The sequence below is a fragment of the Crocodylus siamensis genome, chromosome 5 (assembly GCF_052110815.1).
Source record: "Crocodylus siamensis isolate JL-2025a chromosome 5, ASM5211081v1, whole genome shotgun sequence".
NCBI classification, from domain to species: domain Eukaryota; kingdom Metazoa; phylum Chordata; order Crocodylia; family Crocodylidae; genus Crocodylus; species Crocodylus siamensis.
Window position 1 is genome coordinate 129,322,708 of NC_143399.1, and position 24,939 is coordinate 129,347,646.

Consider the following 24,939-nt stretch of genomic DNA (forward strand, 5'->3'; position numbering starts at 1 on the left):
GTTTCATTTGGGGAAATGTTGGGGTGTCTGAGATTCAGGGCTCATTGCCAAGCTGCAAACCTCCCTGGAAAAGACTGCCCAGGGAACTCACACGCTACATGGTGTAGGAACCCTACAAGTATACTAACCTGACTAGGAACTGTATTCGGGCCCTATTGGTGTCTTATCTTGACTTGGACACCTTCACCCCTGTTCCAGACTGGGATTAGGTACACCTCACTTCTGGTCTGCTATAGCTTCTCTCATCCCAGGTCAGTCCTCCCCACCTACAGCTTCTCCTGACTATGCCAGAGCTGGGCTTCCACCTTCAGCCCTGCCCTGATGCACCCAATTGTGATGATTTCAAGGTGCAGACAATGCAGTCAACACCCAAGCCTCCAGAGGTGGCAGATCAATCCATGAGCTCCCCCAGTCTCAGCACCAGCTATCTAGCTGCCTTTTCTCCCTCAGCCTGGGATTTCCACTGCTTGTGGCTTGCTACCCTTCCCCCCACCACCACCACTCCAACCCCCTCCCTTTCCCTCCTGGCTTTTACATTTCTTCCACTCTGATCCTTTAGGCATTTACTGACAGAGCAATGTGACTTTTCACACCAGCTCCCAACGTCCACTTCCCTGCACACCTGGGCCAGATAAAACTGCTCCCCAAACTCATCTGACTGGATATTTTTTTCCCCCACACATCCCTCCTCTAGAACAGCCAGGCCAAGGATTCCTCTCTCTTTTTTTTCCATCCCTCCCTTTTTTCCTTCAGTCCAAGCCCCAGACGCAGGACCCTGCAGAGGGAAAGTGCTCCTTGAAATCATCACCCCTGATCCTGCTGCTGAGTCTCAAAGGAAGAGAAGGCAGCAGCAGCCTCCTGCAGCCCAGATCTGAACAGCAGGACAATGGCTCCAGGCTCCAAGCAATTCCTTCTCACCTCTGTCCAGGGCATGGGGGCTGTCTTCTTCCTCCTCCAGATGAGCTCCGTTCAGGCTGATGGTGAGTCCCATTCACTTTGGGCTAAGTTAAGAGTGGGATCGGCTCTGCATGTCGAAATAAGCTATTGCCAAAAAAAAAAAAACCCACAAAAAACCCTTTTTCATCAGAAACTTATATACCCCATCCTGGGTTAAGAAACGTCTGATTCACAGTTTGGAAACTCAGCAAAGAGCCTAGGGTTAAAGAGAGAAAGGAGATCAGATCCCCTCGGGCTGAGGTTGTTTGATTAGAACAAAACCCTGGGGCAAGTTTTTGTTTCTTGGGGAAATTTAGCCAGACCATGAAGAAGAAATAGGTGCAGATGGTTTTGAGAGAGGTTTCCCCTCCACACAGCCTTCCTCAACTTCCCCTGGACCCTGATTGGTAAAGGCAGATACTTCCAAAATAGGAAGACAAAAGTTACAAGGCTTTCCCTTGCACTCACAATCTGTCTGGTCCCCCCCGCACACTTCAAGGCATGGTTCATCTGCACTTTGCTGCTCGGGGATTTCAAGGGAACATGAATTTGGCTGGAAGCGGCAGCCGCTGATTTCCCCGAAATGTTACTTTCTGCTCCCTGACAGTGATCCTGACTGGGCTACACACTTTCCTTTCCAGGAGCCTGTCCCCTTTTAATGATCAGACCTTAATTCATGATGATCAGGCTGCCTCAACAAGAGGCACAATTTATTTCAGAAAACAGCAGGCTTTTTTTCCTGGGAGGACACTGCTGAATGGCCACATTTGTTTCATGTTTGCAGCGGAGCTACATTTATGCCTGATTTAAGTTTTTAAGCACACTAATCTCTGACCCATTGAAGTTTGCTAGAGTTGCCCTCAAGCATTGCTGGGTGAAAAGAATGTTTTCATTTTGTTCCCATAGTATTCTTTTTTTTGCTTTATAATAGTTGGGGGGAGGGCCTGGGGGTCATTAGTTTTAATTTATTTCAATTGATCATTGAAATAAGGGGGAGGGGGGACTGGCTAGCGTAATTTTAACTTGTGTATGTATCATTGACACAGCAGTACTCTCTTTTCTAAATTTGAGGACAATGCCGTTTCATTAAGAATGGAGAAGAATAAAGGTGTCAGATCGTTTCAGTGTACCGCTGTATGGAAAACTGTAATTACAGTTTCAGTGAGCCATCCTCTTATGGCAAAACTGTTTTATGGGGAGGAAAAAATGACTTTCCTGTATGAATAAGAGGATTCTCCACTGGACTTAGAAAGAAGGGAGACAGAGAAAGACATTCCTCTTTTGCTTTATTAAAATTGCTTCACCTTAAGCATCAGTGTTGGCAGTGCAGGAACCCTGGGAAATTATTCTCTGTTTGCCTTGAATGAGTGGCTTCCCCTTTCTCTGAAAACTGACATCTTTGGAGAGAGAAAAGGAGAGGAAATGTAGCTAGTCTATATTTCAGTGACTGCTTTGAACTATTTTACATCAACCCATTTACATCAAACCATTTACATTGAACTATTTGACTTCTGTGAGTTAACAATACGTTTTAATTGGCATTTTGTCTTTTGTCAAATTCATTTTGCATATGATATATATGCAGTATCAAAAGCTAATTTTAAGAATTAAAGAGTTGATGTTATAAAGTGCTGCATGCGTGAAGCGCCTTGTTATAAGGCTATTAAAATATAATTGTATTTAACCTCTAAATGTAATTCTGGAAAACTTGTTAATTTATTATTATGAGATTATTCAGTGTGTTTTTCCTTGTATTCTGATTTAAACTAACGCTTGTAATAGTGTGCTACCCACTGGTAAGCTTCTTGGTTTTATTTTACATTTATACAAGAGAAATTATATACATTTTAATTGATGTCACTGTGAAGGTTTATGAAAAGCTTATGAAAGTTTATGCCACTATAAAACATGTTAATAGATCTGAGAGGATTAACAGGAATAATGGTTTGTTCTATAATGGATTCTAACCTGGCCCAAGCTGAAAATCATTTTCTTATTTGTGACAATTTTAGATGAGCATTTCATTTTTGTTTCATTGTAATGTCTGCAAAAGTCAGTGGTGAAATGTCATGGAACAGTTCTTCACAACAGACACATATATGAATGCATATGTTGTTGTTACTTTTAACGAAAAATAATGGCATGTTTCGCAAATTACTGAAGGGATTTAGAGTACACCTTGTAAAAACTTCATGGAACCTATGCTGGCTTCTATTATAAGCAAGCCTCAGAAACTGGTTAGAACATATTTCCCTAAGGAAGACTTTAGCTTTATTATCTCACACTCAAGTAGCGGTATAATGTAGACAATAAAACTGGAAGCTACAGAGGCCTGGTGGAGGTGTAAAGCCTTAAGGCTTAATTGATCTCTTTTGACTAATACTTTACTACAGCACATATTGCTGTGGTGTAGCTAGAATTGTGGATGATGTAGGTAGGAGCAAAAATATAATATAACTAAGGTTTGCCCTGTGGCTGTCATAAAAAAGAATGTGTTTGCTAATGGTATCTGAACTGGGGTCAGACAGATAGAAGGTTCCCAGTGGGCCTGCCTTGCCTTTCACTTATATTGGTGTAAATCTGGAGCATTATATAACTCCATAACAGTCAGCAGCCGTATTCCAGAGTTAAACAAGTGTAAGAAGAGAATCAAGTCTTAAAGCTCTACAGTCTAACATTGTTTACCCATGACAGTCCCAGGTTTGCATGTGAAGGGAATGTCTGTTCTCATTTCTGTGCACAAGGATTTATATGGATAAGTCACATTAGTACAACTCCCTGCACACCGAAATAAACTTTAATCCTCAGTCTTGCAAGGGCAGAGATTTCAGTTATTCAGTTATATTACTATGCTCATGTCCAACCTCAATTTTATCTGTACAAATGCGGAGTAAGTGGAGTTACTTGGCATTTTCACTGAAACAAAGGAGAACAGAAAATAACCCTGAAAAAGCTGTATAACAATTGCATTTTTATTCCCTATTTTATCTTTCAGACTTCTGCCAAAATGTCTATGTGTTGTAATGCTAGTTTTCCAGTAGAGTTTTTGCTCTCACGAACAGAATGTTGATATAGTGTGATGGTAATTAATCAGTACAATTAATGTAATTTTGAAGTGAAAATACACTAGTCTTCTTGTGGAAAAACTTATAAAATGGCTGCAGCAAGAGGTTTTTAATATGCTAAATCAGAGGTTTTCAACCTTTTTTTAACAAGTGTAGCCCTTCTGCCTCAAAGTTTCAGCTCAGGTACCCCATTATATTTTTTTTCTTGTTTTTAAGGTGCAGGGAGTGGGGGAAACAGATTGAGGCCCCCATGGTGAGGGAGCAAGTGGGGCTGGAGCAGGGGCGGGCACTAGACAGCCAGGCCAGAGTGTAGGATGGAGCTGCAGGGAGCGGGAGACAGCTCCTGCCACTGCACGCACCTCAGCAGAGGCCTGGGGGGCACAAGCCTCCCAGATCTGTGTGCAGGGTGGAGGGAGCTTATGTTGCAGGCTGGACTCTGCACCCCACTGCTTCTGCCCCAAGAGCTGCACGATGCCATGGGCCTGCTGCTGCTGGGCAGGCAGGGGACAGACACACACACACACATACACATACGCAGATGCAGACACACACGTGCAGATGCAGACATAGATGCACACACGTAAATGCAGACAGACATGTGCACACACACACGCGTGCAGATGCAGACATACACGCGTGCAGATGCAGATACACACACAGACACCCCTCTTCCCCAGCAGATAAGTGTGTGTAGAGGTAAGGGGTGGGGCAGGGGCCAAATTGAGAATGGCAGTGGTGGGGGGGTGCCCCTGTACTCACTCTCAGGAGTAGGGCTGGTGGGGGTGGGTGAGGGCAGTGGTGTCCCTCTGGGCTGCCCATGCACCACCCAGTTGGACAGATGAGGCGGGGAGCCTTACATGTGGCGGCCATCTCCGCCACCACCCCCACACCACTGCTGCCATGCCCTGCACTGCTTTCCCATGGCTGGTTGCATGTATGGCTCCACAGGCTGCTGATGGGCCTCATGCCTCATGCACTGCCTGTCAGCAGCCCATGGAGCCACACATGCAACCGGCTGTGGAAAAGTGGCTTTAGGTGCGGCAGCAGCCACCACTGCATGCAAGCTTTACCCCGGCCAGCCGGGCCGTTCATGTGCAGTCTGCAGAGGAGCACCACTGTACTCAGCCCCTGGCCCTGCCCCTGGGAGCAGGCACAGAGAGCGAGCTGAGATGGGGGGCAGGGGGGCACTGTGGTGTGCTGCGTGGGGTGGCAACACCCAGCATGCCCCTCCCCCACCTACTGGGAAGAAGCAAAGTGTGGGAATGTGCTGGGGGAGACCCCACCACCTCTCCCTGCGGTGCTCTCTGTTGTTGCCCACCTGCCCAACCCCCTGCGGCCTTTCTAAGTATCCCCCCCATGCCCTCCCTACCAGTCGCCCCTGCTTGACAACCCCTGTGCTAAATGTTGGGTAATGTACAAAACTTCTTCATATAGATATAGTAACATAATAACTACATAGGTTGCAAGTGGAAGAAACCCCAGGAGTCCTGAACTGATAAAATTGGACACAATTAGACACAGTCTGTGCCACAAAGGCCTGACCCAAAACTGCATCTAAAAGCTTCCAAAATCAGGATGTTGGTGAGTTTCAAATATGGAAATTGGATTCATTTATAAATACAGTGTACTGACACCACAATATTTGTTTGTATAACTTCCATTTATGTTGACACAACCACACTGGCACAGACACACAGTCACAAAGAGTAGCCTAGATGCCATCATTTCAAATGTGGGCTTTCTTCTTCATGGAACAACCAATAAACAAAATAATGACACCACCAAGAGACAGGGGTGACTGGTGTCTCCTGAGTCTTGGGGGGGGGACAATTTGTGGGCAGGCCTGGGGGCATGCCAAAAGCCCCACATCTACTCCTATATTTCTTTGCCATGGCTTAGTGCCTCGCCCTCAACATCCCACCAGCCCACACGGAAAAAAACTGCCCCATCCTGAGCGGTGATGATTTGGGGGCCAATCTTGGGGGGGGGCACATGCCCCCCCTTGCCCTCCCTACCAGTCGCCTGTGCCAAGATATCAGAGGATTAGTGAAGTGTGATGTAAAATCACTGTATTTCAACTGATAAGGAAAGGTAGTAGGAAGCCTAGTCCTGTACTGAAAAAGGATGAAGAAAATTGTCACAAAAATAGCCTCCAGAATGCTCCTTCAAAGTTCCTGTTGCATTTATTCATTTAGATGCAAAATGGAATAACTAGAAGGATTCTTTTAAAATAATTTTAAAAAAATGTGGGACAGAATTTTTACATAAAAGGTGTTAAGCATACCTAAGAGACTTAAAGTGAATCTTCCTTTATCCTAATTATTTGTCTTTTGCTTATCTCTAAGCACTTGTGTATAAGCAGCAGGTGCAAGAAATTCGGGTTGTCATAAGTTTGTGCACTGCAAAAGTAACCAACCAACTAACCAACCAACTAAACAAGGCAGTAGTGATTCTGTAGCCCTAATTAAAGTGAAACTCGGGGTAAAATTCAGCATGTGTGATTAAAAACTGCAGAATATGTCTTCCAATTTGATCTTGTTATGATGATGCAATATTTTAAGCAGTTTGAATTAAATAAGACATTATTCATTTTAGCCCCTCACAGAAATAAACTCAGCATTCATAAATAACAAGCTGAGCTAGTAATTACCCAAAGCTTTTTCTGTAATTGTGCAGCTTAATTGAACCCTCCACCGTTGCTATTACAATCAAGGCCATTGTGTTAGGAGCCACAGAAAAAGCAATGAAATTACCTTTTAGCTACAGAATGAACCCTTTGCTTTCTCCTCAGTTTTGAGACTGTAGCATTAAAATAAAAAATAAGTCAAACCTGCCCCCCAAATGTACCTCTCCCTTCTCTAGATGTTCATCACATTTGGTTTGATGCGACTCATCAGGTTATATAACCTCAGTCTGCTAACATCATGTCATCAGATCAGTAGTGGAGCAGGCATTTTAAAGTACTTTCACTCTACATTATGTGTTTGGGGACTTTTTTTTAAAGTTGTGTGCATCTATATACTTTTAAATGCTTTCCTCAGGCCTGGTTTGTTGAAGCTAATGGAATGGTTTCTAATGACTTCAGTGGATTTTTGATCAGGCACATAGTGCTGCCTTGCTGTACCTATCATTGCAGTAGAATAGATGAGCCAAATTTGCCATCCTGTTAGACATGGTATCCCTAGTGACTTAAAAGGGATTGCTGAGGTGTAGAAAAGGAACAGATTTTCATCTGTTATCATTTTCTAGAAAGCTTCTGTTTTTACCCTTACCCTAAAGATGTTTTTCTTCTATAAACCACAAGAAATTAAATGATAATCTGTTTTATTTAAACTAAAGTATGGAACAGATAATGTTCTGGTGATGTGTGAGGAACTACCTTCCACAAATAGATCTCCCCTCTTCTTCCATGGGACAAATGTGAAATGCTGCCCTGTCACTCAATAGCACTATTTTGGATGAGCTCTTAGAGGGAAGTGAGTGTTCTCTTTCTCCCCCTAATGTAGCCTCTTTCTTAAAATAGTGACAAACAATGCCCATCAGAGAGAAAGTTAAAGTTGATTTGATCATAGTCTATAATTGCCAGCGTAGGGAAGAAAACTGATAACAGAAAGCTCTTCAATCTAATAAAAAAGCTATAACAAGGCACATTAGCTGGAAATTTAAACTAGGACACCTGAAACTTGAAATAAGGTGCAGTGAGGGTAATTAACCATTGGAAAGGTTGACTAAGGAGCAAGATATATATTCTCCATTCCTTGTAGTCTTTGAATCAGTACTGGATGTCCTTCTAATTATGTTCCATAATTTAATCAGAAATTTCTGGACTGCATTACAAGTCACTAGTTGAAACAGTCTGTTTTGCAGAAGCTTTGGCAAGATGATTTTTTAGCTCATCTCTTAAAGCTGAGCCACTGCACCTTGCATTAAATGTTCATTGGCTAGGATTGATAGAGAACAGTAGGCACATCTACATGTGTATTAACACACTTTATTTAATGCACACTCAATCTAGTACCTCCTATGGGCACTTTTATATATGCTCTGGGGGGGTGGGGGAGTGGTTTAATTAGAATGGCTCCAAGAGCAGTCTTGGAGCTGCTCTATTAAAGCACCACAACATTTTGTGTCTTAGCATCCCTGTGCTTCAAAATGGTGGCAGGGGCACTTGAACTAACGCTTTTTTAATGAGCTTTAGTTCAAGTGCCTCCACCACCATTTTGAAGGCTCGCTAATACACGAACTATGGAGGCTGGCTGGAGCAAGGTAATTACCATGCTCCAGCAGACTCGAGTTTTCTCCAAACTGTTGTAATTACAACATGTCGGAGCAGCCCCACAGGATGTCTACAGGCACCCTCCATTGTGAAGTACTAGGAAAATGCGCATTAGGCTGTCTTTAATGTGTATTAACTGAAGAGCATGGTTTTTAAGTGATGCTTAGTATGTAGCAGGACATGTAGAGGCACAGGTGTGGGTTGCTAGGGCAACTGCTGGGGAGTCAGCTGACAGGAAGGGACAGGGCCTGGCACATATAAACCCCAGGAACGAGGCCAGAAGGGCAGTTCTTCACTAGCAGCCAAGGGAGAAGGAGTTCTGCCGGAGCAAGCAGAGTAGAGAAGCCTGACGGCATGAGCAGCTTCTGTTCGCGGATACGGGGTGGAGAATTCCCTGGTAGGGATTTGAATGATGGTTAGCCAGATGGCTTCGATTTTATGTTATAGCCCAGGGGCTTGAGTTTTCTGTTTGTAGTTTTATAACACCGGAGGACTGGGTGAGGCTATTAGGGGTTGGAGGAGGCCTCATAGGGGCTCCACAGTAGCATGGGGACCCCTGCGCCAGAGAGGGCATGGCATTTTGGGGTGCACTGGCCCCAGCCCCAGAGCGAGGGGGTAGTGAGAAGCCCCAGAGTGAGGGGGCAGCAAGAAGCCCCGGAGCGAGGAGGCAGTGAGAGGCCCCAGGGAGAGAGGGTAGTGAGAAGTCCCAGAAAGGGGGGGTGGCAGGAAGCCTCACCAAGGGGAAAGGGGAAGCAGAGCGCCAGGAAGGCACAGGATGAGACAGGGCAGTGGAAACCCAGGAAAGTCAAGGAGAGGGCCAAATTACAGCAAGGTCCAGGTCAAAATCACGTCAGTACCATCTGCAAGGCTTGGGCTGCGGTGTAGGGGAGGAAAAGGAGCCACAGATAGCGCCCCTTGGCATCAGGGCAAATGAAATGGGCAGCCTCCTGCTAATTGCATCTATTAATTAATCAATTAAGATCAAGTCATGGCAGGTGAGTAAGCAGGAGGTTGGCCCATAACAGGAGGGTGGAGTCACTGATAGAAAGACTCTAGTGGAGGTACTCCTGTCACAGCACATTAACTAAATAGCACCATTTTTTGTGATGCTTTAATGCACATTAAAATAGGCTAATGCTCATTAAAGCACATACATAGATGTGCCCAGTAGGCTAGAGTCAGTGCCACTGGGAAACAAAAATTCAGACCACAGCCCAGGGTCCCCTCCCTTCTAGGGTGGCAATCAACTCACTTAGTCACATACATCCTAGCTTGTTTTTTTCTTCTTGGCCCAATATGTCTCTTTGTCTCTTGGCTGCCTGGTGAACCAGCGTCAAGAGAAGGGCAGGAAAGAGGACTAGGTGATGCCTAACCTGTGGTCTTATAGTTGAACACTGTAGTAGGAGATGTAGATTTAAACTTCTTCTGGATGAGGTGGGTCTCCTACTTCTTGGGCAAGTGCACTGACCACTAGGCTGTTTTACTAAAACCTAGGAAGGCTCCCTCTTCCTTCAGTTCACCCCTGTTTGCCATGCTTTTTTATCAGCTACAGTATGGGGAGTTATGCTTTCCCAGGGACACGTGTATGGAACTTCCAGCCAGTTGCCTACTGCACATGTTCAATACCCGGATGGGTACTTGTGTGTTCATAGTACATGTGGGATAGGACCCTGACTGTATGCAAGTGCCAAAAATGCCAGTTATATGGTTGTATAACTGCAACTTGGAAATATAAAGGAAAATAGGATTCTTCTGGAAGAATCTCTGGATACAGTGGTGCATCTTCTATGTATCAGAAGGTATTAAGGGTAAGAGTGTCAAATTCACCCTGGGCTGGATTCAGACTGCAGGGCTTCTTCATGGGCAGTAGTGGCAGGATTACTGAGAATGGTGGCGGGGACAGCAGGACTGGCAGACAGGGTAGCAATGGAGGAAGTGGCTGGACTAGAAGCTGCAGGGCAAAGACTATGTCAGCGCAGGCCTTATTCTTCTCCTGATGGAGGTGGCCATGTCCACGGGGGCCCAGAGCCCTGGATTCTGCTGCAGGCCACAACTCCCCCACTTCTAGTAGTGGCCTGTGGGCCATATGTTTGACACCCTTGTACCAGAGTATCTTTTAGGTAAACTATCTGGGACAGAGACTGTCCTTTCTTTTGTGCAGTACAGTGTTGAATGCACTGTGGATTCTAAATAATAAATAATATATTTTTCTTTTACCAAGAGATTATATAAACATAAAATAGTATAATCATATAAGTACTTTTAAAGCAGAGGCTAAAAGACTAGGAAAATGACTGTGAAAACTAATAGCTCATCTTTATATTTTAGAATGCACATTTCAACAGAAAATTAATCAGCAAAGACCATTTAAAAATATTTTTAAAATTTGTATGCATCCTGGAGCCTCTCCACTCCCCCTCTCCCCCCCCCCCCCAATTATATTGTTTTGAGCATTAGGAAATAGAAAACAAAGAATCTGAAGCAGATAGTAACCATTTTCATTGTTATTATGGAATGTGTTGTGTCTTCTATAAAGAAAGAGAGGCATCACAAAAGTCTTAGGAATTTGATACCAAAAGAAGTTTTTAAGCACTGTGGAATTCTAAGATTTCAGACATAGAACCTCTTCTCTTAAAAAGATCCAAACCATATCTAATTGACTTCTTCTAACTACATAAAAGTACCTATAAAGAAGTATTAGTGGGCCTAGTCTTGCACTGCTTATTAAGTCAAGACTTTGTTTGGCTTCAAGTAGAAATCTGTCAGAGGATGTCAAAATTAAAACTATTGCTATTGATTAATACAGGAAGATCAGGTTGTTTTCCTCCACTTCCTCCGCTTCCTCTGGATATCTTGGTTTCAGTTAGGACCTGAAAAGAAAATTTCAAAATAGCTGCAAGACTTTTCCCAAGGTATTTTTGGATTTACCAGAATCAAGAAGTACATCAAGGCCAGGTGCAGACATTACATTTTTTCTGGCTTAGGTGTTTGGAAACCAGCCTATACCCATAACAAAACAGAAGTTTGGAGCATGTAGACCACTTTTGAAATGGTAAATCCTGGTCTAAGATAGACCTGGATTGAGGTAATATCAGACTTACTCAATCTAGGTTGAACCAAATGTCAGTGCCAGATCTGCTCATGAATCAAGGTAGGTCTCCATTCTCAAGTATCCCAGGGGACTTTGTGGGACCTCCTAACTCCCCTTGCAGGGAGCTGTGGCGGAGCTGCCCTGTCCCCAGACATTCTGTCAGCAGCAGGCAGGACAGAGGCAGGGGGCAACAGGGCTCACAAGCTGCTGGGAGAGGCAGTGCCAGCGGCACATCTCGTATTCCTGGCCGGGTTGGCGGGGCACAGAACATCCCTCTCCTGTTCTGAGTCCCAGCACCCTACGCTGGGCCAGCTCCAGGAAAGGCTCATAGGATTTCACCTCCCTCCATAACTCACAGTGCCAGAGCCAGTGCCGTGTGTGTGTGTGTGTGTGCTTGGCTGTCCTCAGCAGTGTCTGGCTTGCTGGGAGATGTGCAGAACCCCCCTATCTTTCTGGCCTGGGCCAGCACAGGCGTCTGCCTGCCTTCCCGAGCAAATATGAGTTCCATTCGATAATGGTCCAATCTATGCTGCTTAGAGAAACTTGCATAGCTTGGATCAATTCTGCCTCAGGCCTTTTGATTGTCTGTACTTAGGCCTAAGTGTCCTGAGAGAATCTGTTCTTCCATAAGTTCGAGTTCAGCAGGGGCATAACTAGGGATGGGTGGGTGGTGCATCAGCCCCTGGTGCTGATTTAGAAGGGGTATAAGAATGATGGCTACTGCTGTTACCACTGGTGGCCCAGTTGCTGCCACTGCCTTGGTCACCACTGCCACCCAGGATACAACAATTGCTTGTTACAACTTTGTAGCTCAATTTTTAGACCAAAGAGGTTTAAATAGGCTGCAGATAGGCAGGCAATATTTAGGAAGGGAATCTCTCTCCACCCTGGCCTCCATGGAAGCCCTGCTGTGGGTAGCATAATAAGGCAAAGATGGGAATGTGAGGAGGCATATTAAAGGTGAGAGGAAGATAGGGTATAGTAAGAAGAATTGTTGGCTGCTTTGACAGGAATCAGTTGGGATGCAAGTATAATTTATAGCAACTCTTGGCCCTGTTAATTTACATCAGGGCTTACTAGCAGTGTAAACCCACATTGGTTATTATTATTAATTTTTACAGTACCCTAAGGTACACTAGGTTCCTTGCAGAAACAAACAGAAATATCTGCCCACATCTCAGAGAGCTCCCCAAAGCTTTGCTTGTGCCTTCTATGCTGTGCCTCCTGAAAGTAAAGTATAGAAACTCAGCCAGAAGCTGTATATCTAACGTAGGCTGAACCTACATATTACTTGAGGTTAGCTCTTTGAAATGGTTAGTTCTAGCTGTCTTGCACCTCTCTGTCAAAATGCACAAAGATCTTTCCTCAGTGTCAAGATATGAGCCTTCAGTACAGTAAGGAAAACATTATAGTGTGCATGTGATTTTGCATCTAATGAAATTGAGTGGCTCATTAGCACTCACTGTAGAGTGAGTTCTATGGGCCGGCAGTGCATTAACTTTATCATTTTGCTGTGTTTTCTCCGCTAAAATCTAATCTGCAACATTTGGATTTACAGAACTTGCTGTTCTAGTCATGGGCCCCAGATGTGTAGCTGGAATGATTTTTATGTGCCTCTCCATTTCTTGCATGCCTTTCAGGCTGAACTAGGCTGTAAATCCTGTGTTGATCCAAAAATTTCCAAAGTAAAATCTTAAAGCAGTGATTTTCAACCAGTGTGAGCATCCTGGGGGTGCCACTAGATTGGGGGTAGGCAACCCCCAGCACAGATGCCAGAGTGTGGCAAGCAAAGGCATTATGCTTGCTATGCATGCCTTGGGCCAGATGATGGGGAAGGGGCCAGGGCTGCATTGCCATAACAAGGACTGGGCCCCTTTCAGCAACCCTGGCATCTGTCCTTGGCAAACCCGCATATTCCAAGTCGAGGTTGATGGGTTTTTTGGCACTCTGCCCAAAAATGTTGCTGACCCCTACACTAGATCCTTTGAAGGGAATATAAAGAGATAAACAAGGTGTGAAGTAAGCAGGTAAATTAAGCAGATAAATACAGGCTCAGACTTGCCCCGGCCTGGGTGTTTCTCCCTCCACACCTCCCCACGCCCCCATTGTCCAGACTCTCTGCAAGGTGGTAAGGACTGTAATAAGTCAAGTAGTTTTTGAAATTGGGTGTCACTCAATTCACGAAAGTTAGGAAAGGGTGCTGTAACTGTGTTAGGGTTAACCACTGTCTTAGAGTGAAATCCTGGCTTAAGTGAAGTTGATAACAAAATTCTCATTGTCCTCATCCATCCTAACACTTTGACCCAGGTCAAAATATTTTTATGTTGTGGATCTTTTAAAAATCAGTGTATACTTTACAATAAAAGGATGACCCTAAATTCTTACTGATATTAGTATAGCGGAGATCATGGGCTGAATCTTGCCCATTATGGCTTGATGACTCTATTTCGTAGTGCAGGTATAGGAACACAGCAGTGGAAAGGGACTCCTGGGACATGAATGTAGTCTACCATTTTTTTCAAAGCTGCCTAGGGAACTGGGTAGTGAATTTGTGCAAAATGAATGAGAATTCAGCATCCTAATCATCTTGAAATGTTCATTCATAGCTTTTTGTTTCTAAAAATAGGTTTGTCTCCATTCTATGCAGGATGCTGAGCTGTGGTGTCTGAAGATGGTTTTTACATGTCACCGGCTTACTGCACAGTAGCTTGGTGGTGCTTACTCCACAGTAGCTTGTTACTGTTGCACAGTAGCGCATTACTACTGCATTGTAGTATAACTGGGCATGAAACATGATGCAATGCTACTGCACAGTAGTAACAAGCTACTGTGCAGTAAGCATCACTAGGCAACCACTCTACTGTGTAGTAATCCCGGTTATTATGAAGTCATTTAGTACTTGGTTATGAAGTGCCCACTGTGTGTTTTAGCTACAACTTCTCTTCTATGCTATATTCAAAGCTAACTTGTCACTTCTAGCTCATTCTTCTATACCTTTTCCCACAGACATGTATATTAAGAATTTTAGCCATCACATTAAAAATCTCTATGCTTAAGTTCATTCTAATGATTATTGTTTTTATTCACATTGTTTTACCATTCCCTGAAGAATAATAGTACTTGGGCTAATATGATGGCCCATGATGTTTGTAAATTAAAAAGGCAAGAACAATAGAGCAAATCCATTGTGAGTAAAATAATCTTTCCCATAGTAATAATAGGATCCTCTTCAGCTCTACTAGTTTGAGTAGAACTAAAGAACAAGCTTTCTTAAACTGTTGCTGTCTCTAAGGCCTTGTCTACATTAGTGTTTCTTGCACTGCTATAGGTACATAAATATAAATCCACAGTGTTGATATACTAAGAAGTATAAAATAAGGATTGTATTAGTTATTTCCATTTTAATACCACATAGCTCCTTAGTTGTAATAATCTAGGTAGCTATGTGTACACAGTGTAGAAAATCATGTAGAAAAGTTCTTTAAACCAGCAGCCTAAAAACCAGTTGTTATTATCAGAACTTTATACACTAATGGTTCAGAATAGTTTAGTAATTCTATTGTAAGATGTGTTGTGTAGTACCTTGTTTGTCATTGTAAGATGTGGAATTCAAGATTAATATTGTAGTTCTGATTCATATAAAGGAACTTTCTTATTGGGCATGACATCATGTTTTATCTACTGTTTTCTAAAACAGTGCTCAGTAATGGAAATGATCTGGAACCACTGGAAATGCTAACTATATCTTGTTTTTTAAATACCAAGGAGTTAAATATTATTATTTTAAATAAGGAAGTCAACAAAACTTATGTTAATAATGGGGAAGATAGTCAATGTGCCTGAAAGCCAGTTTTCATTCATACCCTTTCTAGCCTAAACTTTCCATTAAATAGGGCACAGTTCCTGCAACACAAATGAGTCATTTCCAGGTTCCCTTAAAATCTGTATAACCACATATTTTGGAAGAGCCCCAAACCCTTCAGATAAAGCAAGTTATATTATATTTTAAAATAATTAGAACTTATCAATAAAGCCACACTAAAGAACATTAGATTTGCCTAAATTACCAGCAAATGAATAGCAGAAATTGAGAAAAATATTTCTTAGCTCAGTCTAGAAAATGAAAATTATTTTTCAGTCCTATAAAGCAACAATTGATACTGATTGATTTAAAAATTACGACAAGCTGCACTTCCACTGATTACATTTTGATGGAATTTGATCTTTTAGTAACTTAGTTTTCTTTTAAAGTCTTTTAAAAGATTATTAAAATGAGGAACTGACATTTAAGGGTCAAGTCAGATGTTCTTCAAGCTTGTCCTGCACAAGGCAGTTTGTTTGTTTCAGTCCTGCCTAGACTCATCTGAAGTGTGATGGCTTCATAGTTGGGGCAATTTTCTGTTACAAAGACATTGATTCAACAAGATACTGAATAGTAGCCCAATTTTAAGGACGTTATGAACTTGCATTTTCTTTTCTTTTCTTCCACATTTGCAAAACTTTCCTCTATGACCCAGACCTTACCCCTGCCATGCACATACTTATAACCACTGGGCTGCCCTAGAGCCATCCACTTCATCTGTGCCTTTTGGAAAGTACTCAGAAATTTCTGTCATGAAGAATGCAGTGGCTTGCTGGGGTTGCCACTGAACTGCTGTTTGAGGTTGAGTGAACCATATAATTTCATGTGCTGCTTTTCCCACTTCTTCCCTCTCTGTCTACTCAGTTATAAGGCCTTTAGGAGAGGGAATGCTTCTGACTGTGTAAGAACAGTGCTTACTATAATAGAGCTATAATATTCATTGCGGTCCCTGTGTGCTAGTTGGTAATAAGAATAAAAATAATGTATGGTCTGGGACAAGTTACCTGAAACATAACAAAACATTTCTCACTACAGGAACTGGGAATCTCTTGATGGGTTAAGGTCTTAGGTGCTGATGGCAAAAAGTTGTCAGGCAGAAGGCAGAGTAGATTTGCACCTTATAGACTAACTAAAGAAGATGGTCCCACATTTCTGGAAGCTATTCCCTACAGTGGTTTGCTAAACTCAAAATCTAATAAGCTTCAGGTTTATCCGCATGCTGAAACCAGAAGTACTTAATGATGGCAATGAGCCTTATAATAGACCTTAGATTTTCAACCAGGGTATTGTGAGATCCTTTTCAGGGTGCACAGGATACCACGTGCTATTTCTACTGTTAGCTGTGGAAACACTTGCATGTGATTCACAAGATACATCCAGATATTTCAAATAGGAATCCAGAATCTCAAAAACCTTCTGACTAGTTGTGGTTTTTCTGAGTTCTTTGCAATAGAAGAATTGCTTCATTATCTATCTGTAGTCCAAAAAATGAGTGAAAGCTAAGAGCTGGCATTTTCTGAGCAGTACTTTGAGTTGGGTGAGGGGTCTTGAGTCTAAAAATGTTGAGAACCACTGGCATAGATCCTAAAATGGTTCACTGTAGGATTCCTGGTTTAGGCCCAGGTATTGTGTGGAAGGGGAATTTGCTATGCATTTCATCACTTGCTGCAGAACTGTGCTCCATAAACTATGCACTTGTTTTAACAGTTTCTAATCATAAAAGGTGATGAAGAAATCTTTCCAGACAAGAACCAAGTGTACTATCATACAGTGTTTTCTTTTCTGGATTGCAGACTCTCAGACTTATCAACTGTTTGGTGAGGTGCATCTTCATAATATTTCATAGATTTCATAGACATTTGGACTGGAAGGGACCCCGGAGGATCATCAAGTCCAGCCCCCCACCCCAGGGGCAGGAAGTCAGCAGGGATCATAGGATCCCAGCAAGATAAGCATCCAAATGTGTCTTGAAGGTGTTCAAGGTGGGTGCTTGAACCGCCTCTGGTGGCAGTCTGTTCCAACCCTTGGGGGCTCGGACAGTGAAGAAATTCTTCCTTGGTCCAGCCTGAATCGGTCGTGGCGGAGTTTGTGACTATTCAATCTTGTCATCCCTTGGGGCACTGTGGTGAACAGACGTTTCCCCAGATCCTGATGAGCACCCCTGATAAACTTACAGGTGGCTGCCAGATCACCCCTGAGCCTGCGCTTTTCCAGACTGAAGAGCTCCATTGCTCTCAGCCTCTCATCATAAGGTCTGTTTTCCTGACCTTTGATAATGTGACTCTCCTCTGCACCCTCTCAAGCTTCTCCACATCCTTTTTGAATTGTGGAGCCCAAAACTGGAGGCAGTACTTCAGCTGCGGCCTCACCAAGGCCAAGTACAATGGGAGAATGACATCCTGGGATTTGCTTGAAAAGCATCTATGGATGCAAGCCAGTGTTTTGCTCGCTTTACTAGCCACAGCATCACACTGAAGGCTCATGTTCATCTTGTGGTCAATCATGACCCCCAAGTCCCTTTCATTTGGTAGTGCTAACCAGTGTAGCACTACCGAGCCTATAAGCATGGTGCAGGTTTTTCCTCCCAAGGTGGAGAACCTTGCATTTTTCGGTGTTGAACACCATCAGGTTCTTGTTTGCCCATTTCATGAGTCTGTCAAGATCCACCGGATCACCCTTCTGTCCTCAGGTGTGGATGCTTTACCCCAGAGTTTGGTGTCATTGGCAAACTTGGCCAGTCCACTTCTGACACCAATGTCGACATCATTGATGAAGATGTTAAATAGTATAGGCCCTAGGACAGAGCCTTGTGGGACCCCATTGATCACAGCGCACCAAGACAATTGGCTCTGTCGACCACCACCCTCTGGGTCCTACCACGGAGCCAATTCCCCAGCCAGAGGATCGTGGTGAGGTCAAGGCCACAGTTAGCCAGTTTAGCCAAGAGGTGATCATGGGATACCAGATCGAAGGCTTTTTTAAAGTCAGGATATACAATGTGAATCTCTACCCCCTTGTCCAGGTAATAAGTCACCTGGTCATAAAAGGAAATGAGATTGGTCAAACAAGACCTACCCGCAACAAACCCATGCTGGGTATCCCTCAGGATATTGCCTTCAGCTAGTCTGTTAAGGATGGCCTCTTTGATAATCTTTTCCGCGACCTTCTCCAGGATAGAGGTCAGGCTGATGGGCCTGTAGTTTGCCGGATCTACTTTCCTCCCTTTCTTGAAGATAGGCATGACATGGATCTTCTTCCAGTCATCGGTCACTTCACCAGAGCACCAAGAGCTCTCAAAGATCCGTGCCAGGGGCTGAGCTATGCCTGATAAATTACATAAAAACATAACAATGATAAATTAAATGTTATCTTTCTTAACTATTTCAAGGCTTATCTTTTTTTTTGCAGAAGTACTTAATATACTTACTAAACAACTCAATAATTTCTTGATCAGTCTTTGCTACCAAAACCTCAATAGCTCTTTGCCAGCTTCCAAAATTTCCAGCAGTCACCTGTCTGCCTCCAAAATACAGTTGTGCATTGTCAGAACTAAAATCTGATCTACAATGCATCGAAAATTTAAGTACATAGTAAAATAAATCAAATTGAAATAAAAACAACACAGGGAATACTGTGCTGATTCTATTTCTCATGGTCACATTTCATTCCATAAAGCCTTCCATTTTAAAACTATTAATGTGAAAGCTGTGTGTAATTTATGGTCTGTAGATCTAAAATGATATGAAATCCATGGGTCCTTGCTGTGGAATTCAGGTCTAGGTTGCCATAAAGTACATGAAATCTGGACTTCAATATTATGGTCTGGAACTGAATTGATAAATGATATGAAAGAGAGAGTTGCACTTCTGTGATACTGTTTATACTTTTAATTGTTTTTATACATGTGGCTGTAAGATACCCCAATTCTTAGTCATATTTTCCAATACTGCTCTTAAGGAATTCTGACTCTGACTATAAAAACACACAAGTGAGTAATACCTCTGCTTGCTCCAAGAGTTACTCAAGTCTACACATGAAGGAGCAAGAGATACCATTCACATGGTTTGGGAATGGGTGATGGCATGGCTCCACCTCATTGGTTGTTGACTGAAGTAACTAAACCAGGGGGTGGGGGAAGGAGAGAGTAATTTACTATTGGTTTAGGTGCCGAAATAGAAGTTAGGCATCAAAATATCCTTGAGGATCAGGGCCCAGATTACTATTTTCAGGTACGAGGTGTTCTGTTGAAGTTAGCTGAGCTCCTAAAAGAAAGAAGATTTCACTTTTTTCATGGGATGAGTTGTCACATCACAATATATTTACTGCCTACGTATTTAATAAAAAGCCTTGATGTGAAACATCTTATTGTTGTTGTATGTCTTTGGTGCTGCAGGGAAGTTGTTCGCACTTGGATCCAGGAACAGCTCTCAGGGTCTGGATCTAGCAGCAGCTCAGAAATCATGTGCTGACCTGGGTGCTCGATTAGCCACCGCAGAGGAACTGAGGCGGGCTGTACTGGACTGTTCTTTCGCTGTGTGCGCCAGAGGCTGGTTGGCTGATGGTACCATTGGGTAAGGAGAACGGAAACGGCAAACTCCACCCTAACTAGCATGAATGACTTGCTCTCAAACACGTTTTCTCCCTTGGGTAATATTATTATTCAGAAACACTGGCTATAAAGAGAGCCTTATGCAACCAAGTCTCAAATGCTGCATTCAAAGATAAGCTAAATAAGCTGTTACCTTGTACAACATCAATCAAAAACAGCTGATGTTGCAGACCTGTGAATGTACCTTGGTCTTAAATCACATCACACATGATTGTTCCTTTTTTCTTTCCCTTTGAAATCTGTTGTCTCGACTAAATATCCTCTGGGTCACACTGAATCTTATTTAAACCCAGAAAACAGTCTGTGTAATGTCTATTATTATTTGCTTTTATTTGTTGAAAGCTGACAGCACACTGAACCCCAGAAGAAATGTATAGTCTATGGATACAACCCTGCTCCACTTTAATCCAATGTCTTCATAGACTATCTTAGCGCAGGACTTGGCTCTCTGTGAACAAAATAAATAATCAGGGTTTGAGTCAAAACTTACCGAAGTCAATTGGGCCAGGCAAAGTAAGTTTGTATTTGTTATTATTTTGTATTATTTATTACTTATTTACCATGCACAAAGGTGAGCCAGGTTCCTCACAGAAATAAAGAGAAGGATCTGGTCCTGCCCTGCCCTATTTTTATATGAGATGACGAGTAAAAGTAAAAAAGAGTGAAAAGGGTCATTTGCTTCAATGGTATGATCAAAATGTGCCTCAGTTCAGGCATGAGTAAATCTTGATAATTTATATACTATGTTCAGTGACTTATTGCAGGGTTTGGAAAGAACAAATCAGGGACTGGGATTCAAGATTCCTAATTTTTTTCTGGGTTCTGACACTGACTGATTTTCGAAGATCATTTGTACCAAATTTTTGAAGGGTGATTTTACAGCTCATATATTTTAACTAAGCCATCTAATCTAATCTAATTTATTTAGATGCCTAGACCTGGTTTAGATGAACAGAGTTGAAAATTGTGGTACTAACTCTCTGTGCCTCTGTTTTCTCTATAAAAATATAATATTTATTTCTTTTCAGGAAAGTTGCATATAGAAATCATAAAGGATTTTGTGAACCTCATGCAGAAGGTGATTCAAGAATGTGAATCATTTAGATTATTAGAGAAATATCATTATTTTATAGATTGAATTAGACATACCTTTTGGGAATATGCCTTTCAAAACAAGTAGGGTGTTTATACACGTGCTCCAGGAAGGGGGGAGGGCCAGGGCTTTAATTAGAGTGGCTCTCAGAGCTGCTCTGATTAAAACACCCTCAGTGTCATGTGTATTCAGCATCCCATGCTTCAAAATGGTGGCAGGGGCACTTTAGCTAAAACTTGTTCAATGAGCTTTATTTAAAGCACCCTCATCACCATTTTGAAATGCAGGGATGCTGAATACTAGGGCTGTGTGAATCAGTCACTGATTCAATTTGGCAGAGATTCAGCCTGATTCAGTGGCCAAATCTCCAAATCTAAATTGAATTGGGAGACCCTTTAATAAGAACCCTCTGATTCAATTTGGAGAGATTCAGAAAGATTCAACAATTCAGGCATAGACACAGATTTAAATGTTTTTTCTACATACCTCAAGGTACCAGGCACCTTGTAAATGCTGTGATGGTGGGGCAGATGGTGAGTCCCACAGGAGCATGGGGGGGCTCCCCAGCACACTCAGCTGCAGACCTGGAAGTGGACCAGAAGCACTTTTGGTCCACTTTCAGGTCCACCAGGGAGTGCACAGGCCCACCCCCCCACACCTCCCTGGCTTAGCGACTGGTGCCTCCTGGGTCTGGGGGGTACCCGGGGTCCCCCCGCGGCCAATTGCCGAGCTGGAGGGATGTGGGGAGGCCCCCTAGTGTGTTCCCCGGCAGAGTAGGAAGTGGACTGGAAGTAGTTCCAGCCCACTTCCAGGTTCACTGCCGAGCATGTGGGGGGCCCCCCCGTGCTCCTGTGAGATGCTCAATCCACCCCAGCATTGCAGCATTCACGAGCCATGCCTGGTACCTTGAGGTATGTAGATAAAATGTTTAAAGCTGTGTCTGGCCGAATCGCTGATTCTCCGAATCAACTTTGAATCTTCAGATTCAGATTTAGCTGAATCAAATCAGGACAGTGATCTGAATCAATGAATTGAATCACTGTCCCTGATTTGGGCTGAATCCGAATCTGGATCGAATACAGCCTCCTGAATACACATGACAAAGGGCTGCTGGAGTATACTAATTAGCATGCTCTAGCAGAAGCACAGCAGACTCGATTAATCAAGTCTGCTCTGCCATGTGCTATTTAGCATATGTTGGAGCAGAGGTGCGTCATGTATAGGTGCTCATAAATGTTTTCAAAGAAAAAAATTAGATTTTTCTGATTATTCCAGAAAAGGTGATCGTTCCTCAAGGGAATGATCCTTCGGGCACAGAAGCAAACAATCCCATTGCACATAAAGGGCGGCAGAGGGGCCAGGAAACCCTCTTGGTTGAACAGGGAACTCCAGGAAAGCCTAGGGGCAAAAAAAGAGGAACATGGATAAAGACATATCTCTTTCAGTTGGATTATAGACAGGCACAAGAGGGACACCAGCCCACCAACAGTTAGTGCTGACCTAGTGAAGGGACACTTGGAGGGGTTGGACATGTTTAAGTCAGCAGGCCCAGATGATCTTTATCCAAGGGTGCTGAGGGAATTAGCCACTGTCATAGCAGAACCACTGGCAAAACTGTTTGAGCACTTGTGGCGCTCAGGACAGGTCCCAGATGACTGGAAAAGTGCCAATATGGTCCCTATTTTCAAGAAAGTGGAAAGGAGGATCTGGGTAACTATAGGCCTGGTAGTCTGACCTCACTTCTTGGAAAAACCTTTGAAAAAATTATTAATGATCATATTTGTGGGATCCAGCAGAAAAAATAATGCTGAAGTGCAACCAGCATGGATTCATAGTAGGGAGATCCTGCCTGACTAACCTTGTTTCTTTTGATGACCAGTTCACAAAATGCTTAGATGTAGGAGTTGAGGTAGATGTCATCTACAAGGATTTTAAAAGGCCTTTGATATGGTGTCTTATCCCATTCTTATAAATAAACTAAGTGGCTGTGATGTAGATGATTACATGGTCAGGTGGGTGGTAAGTTGGTTTATAGGATGCATACAGAGAGTGGTGGTGGATAGTTGGTATTGACCTAGAAAGATGTGGGGAGTGGGGTTCCCAAGGTTCGGTCCTTGGACCAATGCTGTTCAATATCTTCATCAGTGACTTGGATGAGGGTGTGGAGAGCACTCTGTCCAAATTTGCAGATGACACCAAATTATGGGGCAAAGTAAATACAAGGGTGGGCAGAGAACAGATTCAGATGGATTTGGACAGGTTGGAAAAGTGGGCAGAACGGAACAGGATGCAATTTAACAAAGATACATGCAAAGTACTGCACCTAGGGAGAGAGAATCACCAACACACATACAGATTGGGAGATGACCTTTTAAGTAGCACAGTGGCAGAAAGGGATCTTGGAGTCATAGATGAATGTGAGTTGTCAGTGTGATGAAGTGATAAGCAAAGCTAACCACACTATATAATGCATTAGAAGGTGCATCACAAACAGGTCTAAGGAGGTAATATTTCTCGTCTATGTGACATTGATAAGGCTGCAGCTGGAGTATTGCGACCAGTTTTGGGTGCTACACTTCAAAAAGGATGTGGATAACCTTGAGAGGGTCCAGAGGAGGGCTGTTCATATGGTTAGGGGCCTGCAGGTAAGGCCCTACGAGGAGAGACTGAGGGACCTGGATCTCTTCAGCCTCCATAAGAGAAGGCTGAGAGGTGATCTTGTGGTCATCTACAAATTCATTGTGCGGGGGGGCAGGGGGCTGGGGGAAGGGGAAGGGCAGCAAGGAATAGGAGATGCTCTGTTTACCAGGGTGCCCCTTGGGGTAACTAGAAATAATGGCCACAAACTGACAAACAGCAGATTTTGACTGGACATCAGGAAGAACTTCTTCATGATAAGGGTTACAAGAATCTGGAATGGGCTTCCAAGGGAGGTGGTGCTCTCTCCTATCCTGGAGGTCTTTAAGAGGAGACTGGACAAGCATCTAGCTGGGGTTATCTGACCCTAGTGCTGTTTCCTGCCCAGGACAGGGGGTCGGACTCGATGATCTACCAAAGTCCTTTCTAACCCTAACAATTTATGAAATCTATGAAAATATAGGCTTTGTTTTCTATTTTGGAGGGACCAAAGGGCAGAAGCTGCACAATTTCAAATCTACTCCAAAAACTCTCTGGTGTTTTACTAAAAGGTTTGTTTCACTGGTAGTTCCTGTCTAATGTACATGTCAGGCCAGTAGAAAGTATAATAAAACTGGAATGCGGTGCCATCTGCCTGCTAACTGCCTGTTTCATTAGATGTTGCAGTTCACCAACTTTCTCACTGTGAAGTGAAAACTGGGACATGGATGAGAACTAACTGCAGAAGTGATGCAGGTGGACTGGGTTGTAACAACAAAAAGAAAGGTTGGAAATTACCCCACAATCTGACTCCTGATTGGGGGGGCAGGGTATGTCCATCTTTGGTGATCACTGTTTGTAGTAAATGGATCTTCTCCTGCTTCTGGTACCCAGCTACCAGCAGAAGTCAAGAATGCTCTTCCCTCATTTGCTTTTGGCTCAGTGTTCAATGTGTTCCTGCCACACATGGACTTCACATTTAGACAACTTAATATTATAACAGGTACCCCTTTCATTTTGATTTGATTAACAATAATGACTGTTATAGATCCAAGCAGTGGGAGGAGAAACCCTGAAAAAATACTTGAGGCAAGGCAGTTTTCTGTAGCACAGTGTGTAAACAGTAGATGATTTTGTAAAGGTTTAGTTGAAAACCTTTGGGTACTTACAAAAAATTTATCTGAATCTCTTGGTTTGGCAAATATGGGCTACACATCTTGCAAATATAGCCTCTCTTGCGAGAAAACACTTCTGCAGTTTTATTCTCATTTGAAAACGGGTTTTGGCTCCAAAGACCATGCCCAGACCACAAATTTACCAAGCCAGAGCCTTCAAATATGCAACCTCCAGCATGAGAAACAGTGCAACTGTAACTGCATTTCACTAAAGAG

The 24,939-nt window shown here is 43.1% G+C and overlaps 1 protein-coding gene across 3 annotated transcripts in view; it reads left to right on the plus strand.

The window, feature by feature from the left end:
- Positions 1-555: 555 nt before the first annotated feature.
- Positions 556-24,939, plus strand: part of SUSD5 (sushi domain containing 5) — an 80,570-nt gene continuing 56,186 nt past the window's right edge. For 2 of the 3 annotated variants that reach the window (XM_090050346.1, XM_090050347.1), the window contains exons 1-2: positions 556-980; positions 19,624-19,801. In XM_090050346.1, coding sequence (XP_089906472.1) covers positions 887-980; positions 19,624-19,801 — 272 coding nt within the window. In that variant the 5' untranslated portion in view covers positions 556-886. Of the gene's footprint in view, positions 981-19,623; positions 19,802-24,939 lie in introns of those variants that run through there. The other variant, XM_090050348.1, reaches the window with a different exon arrangement.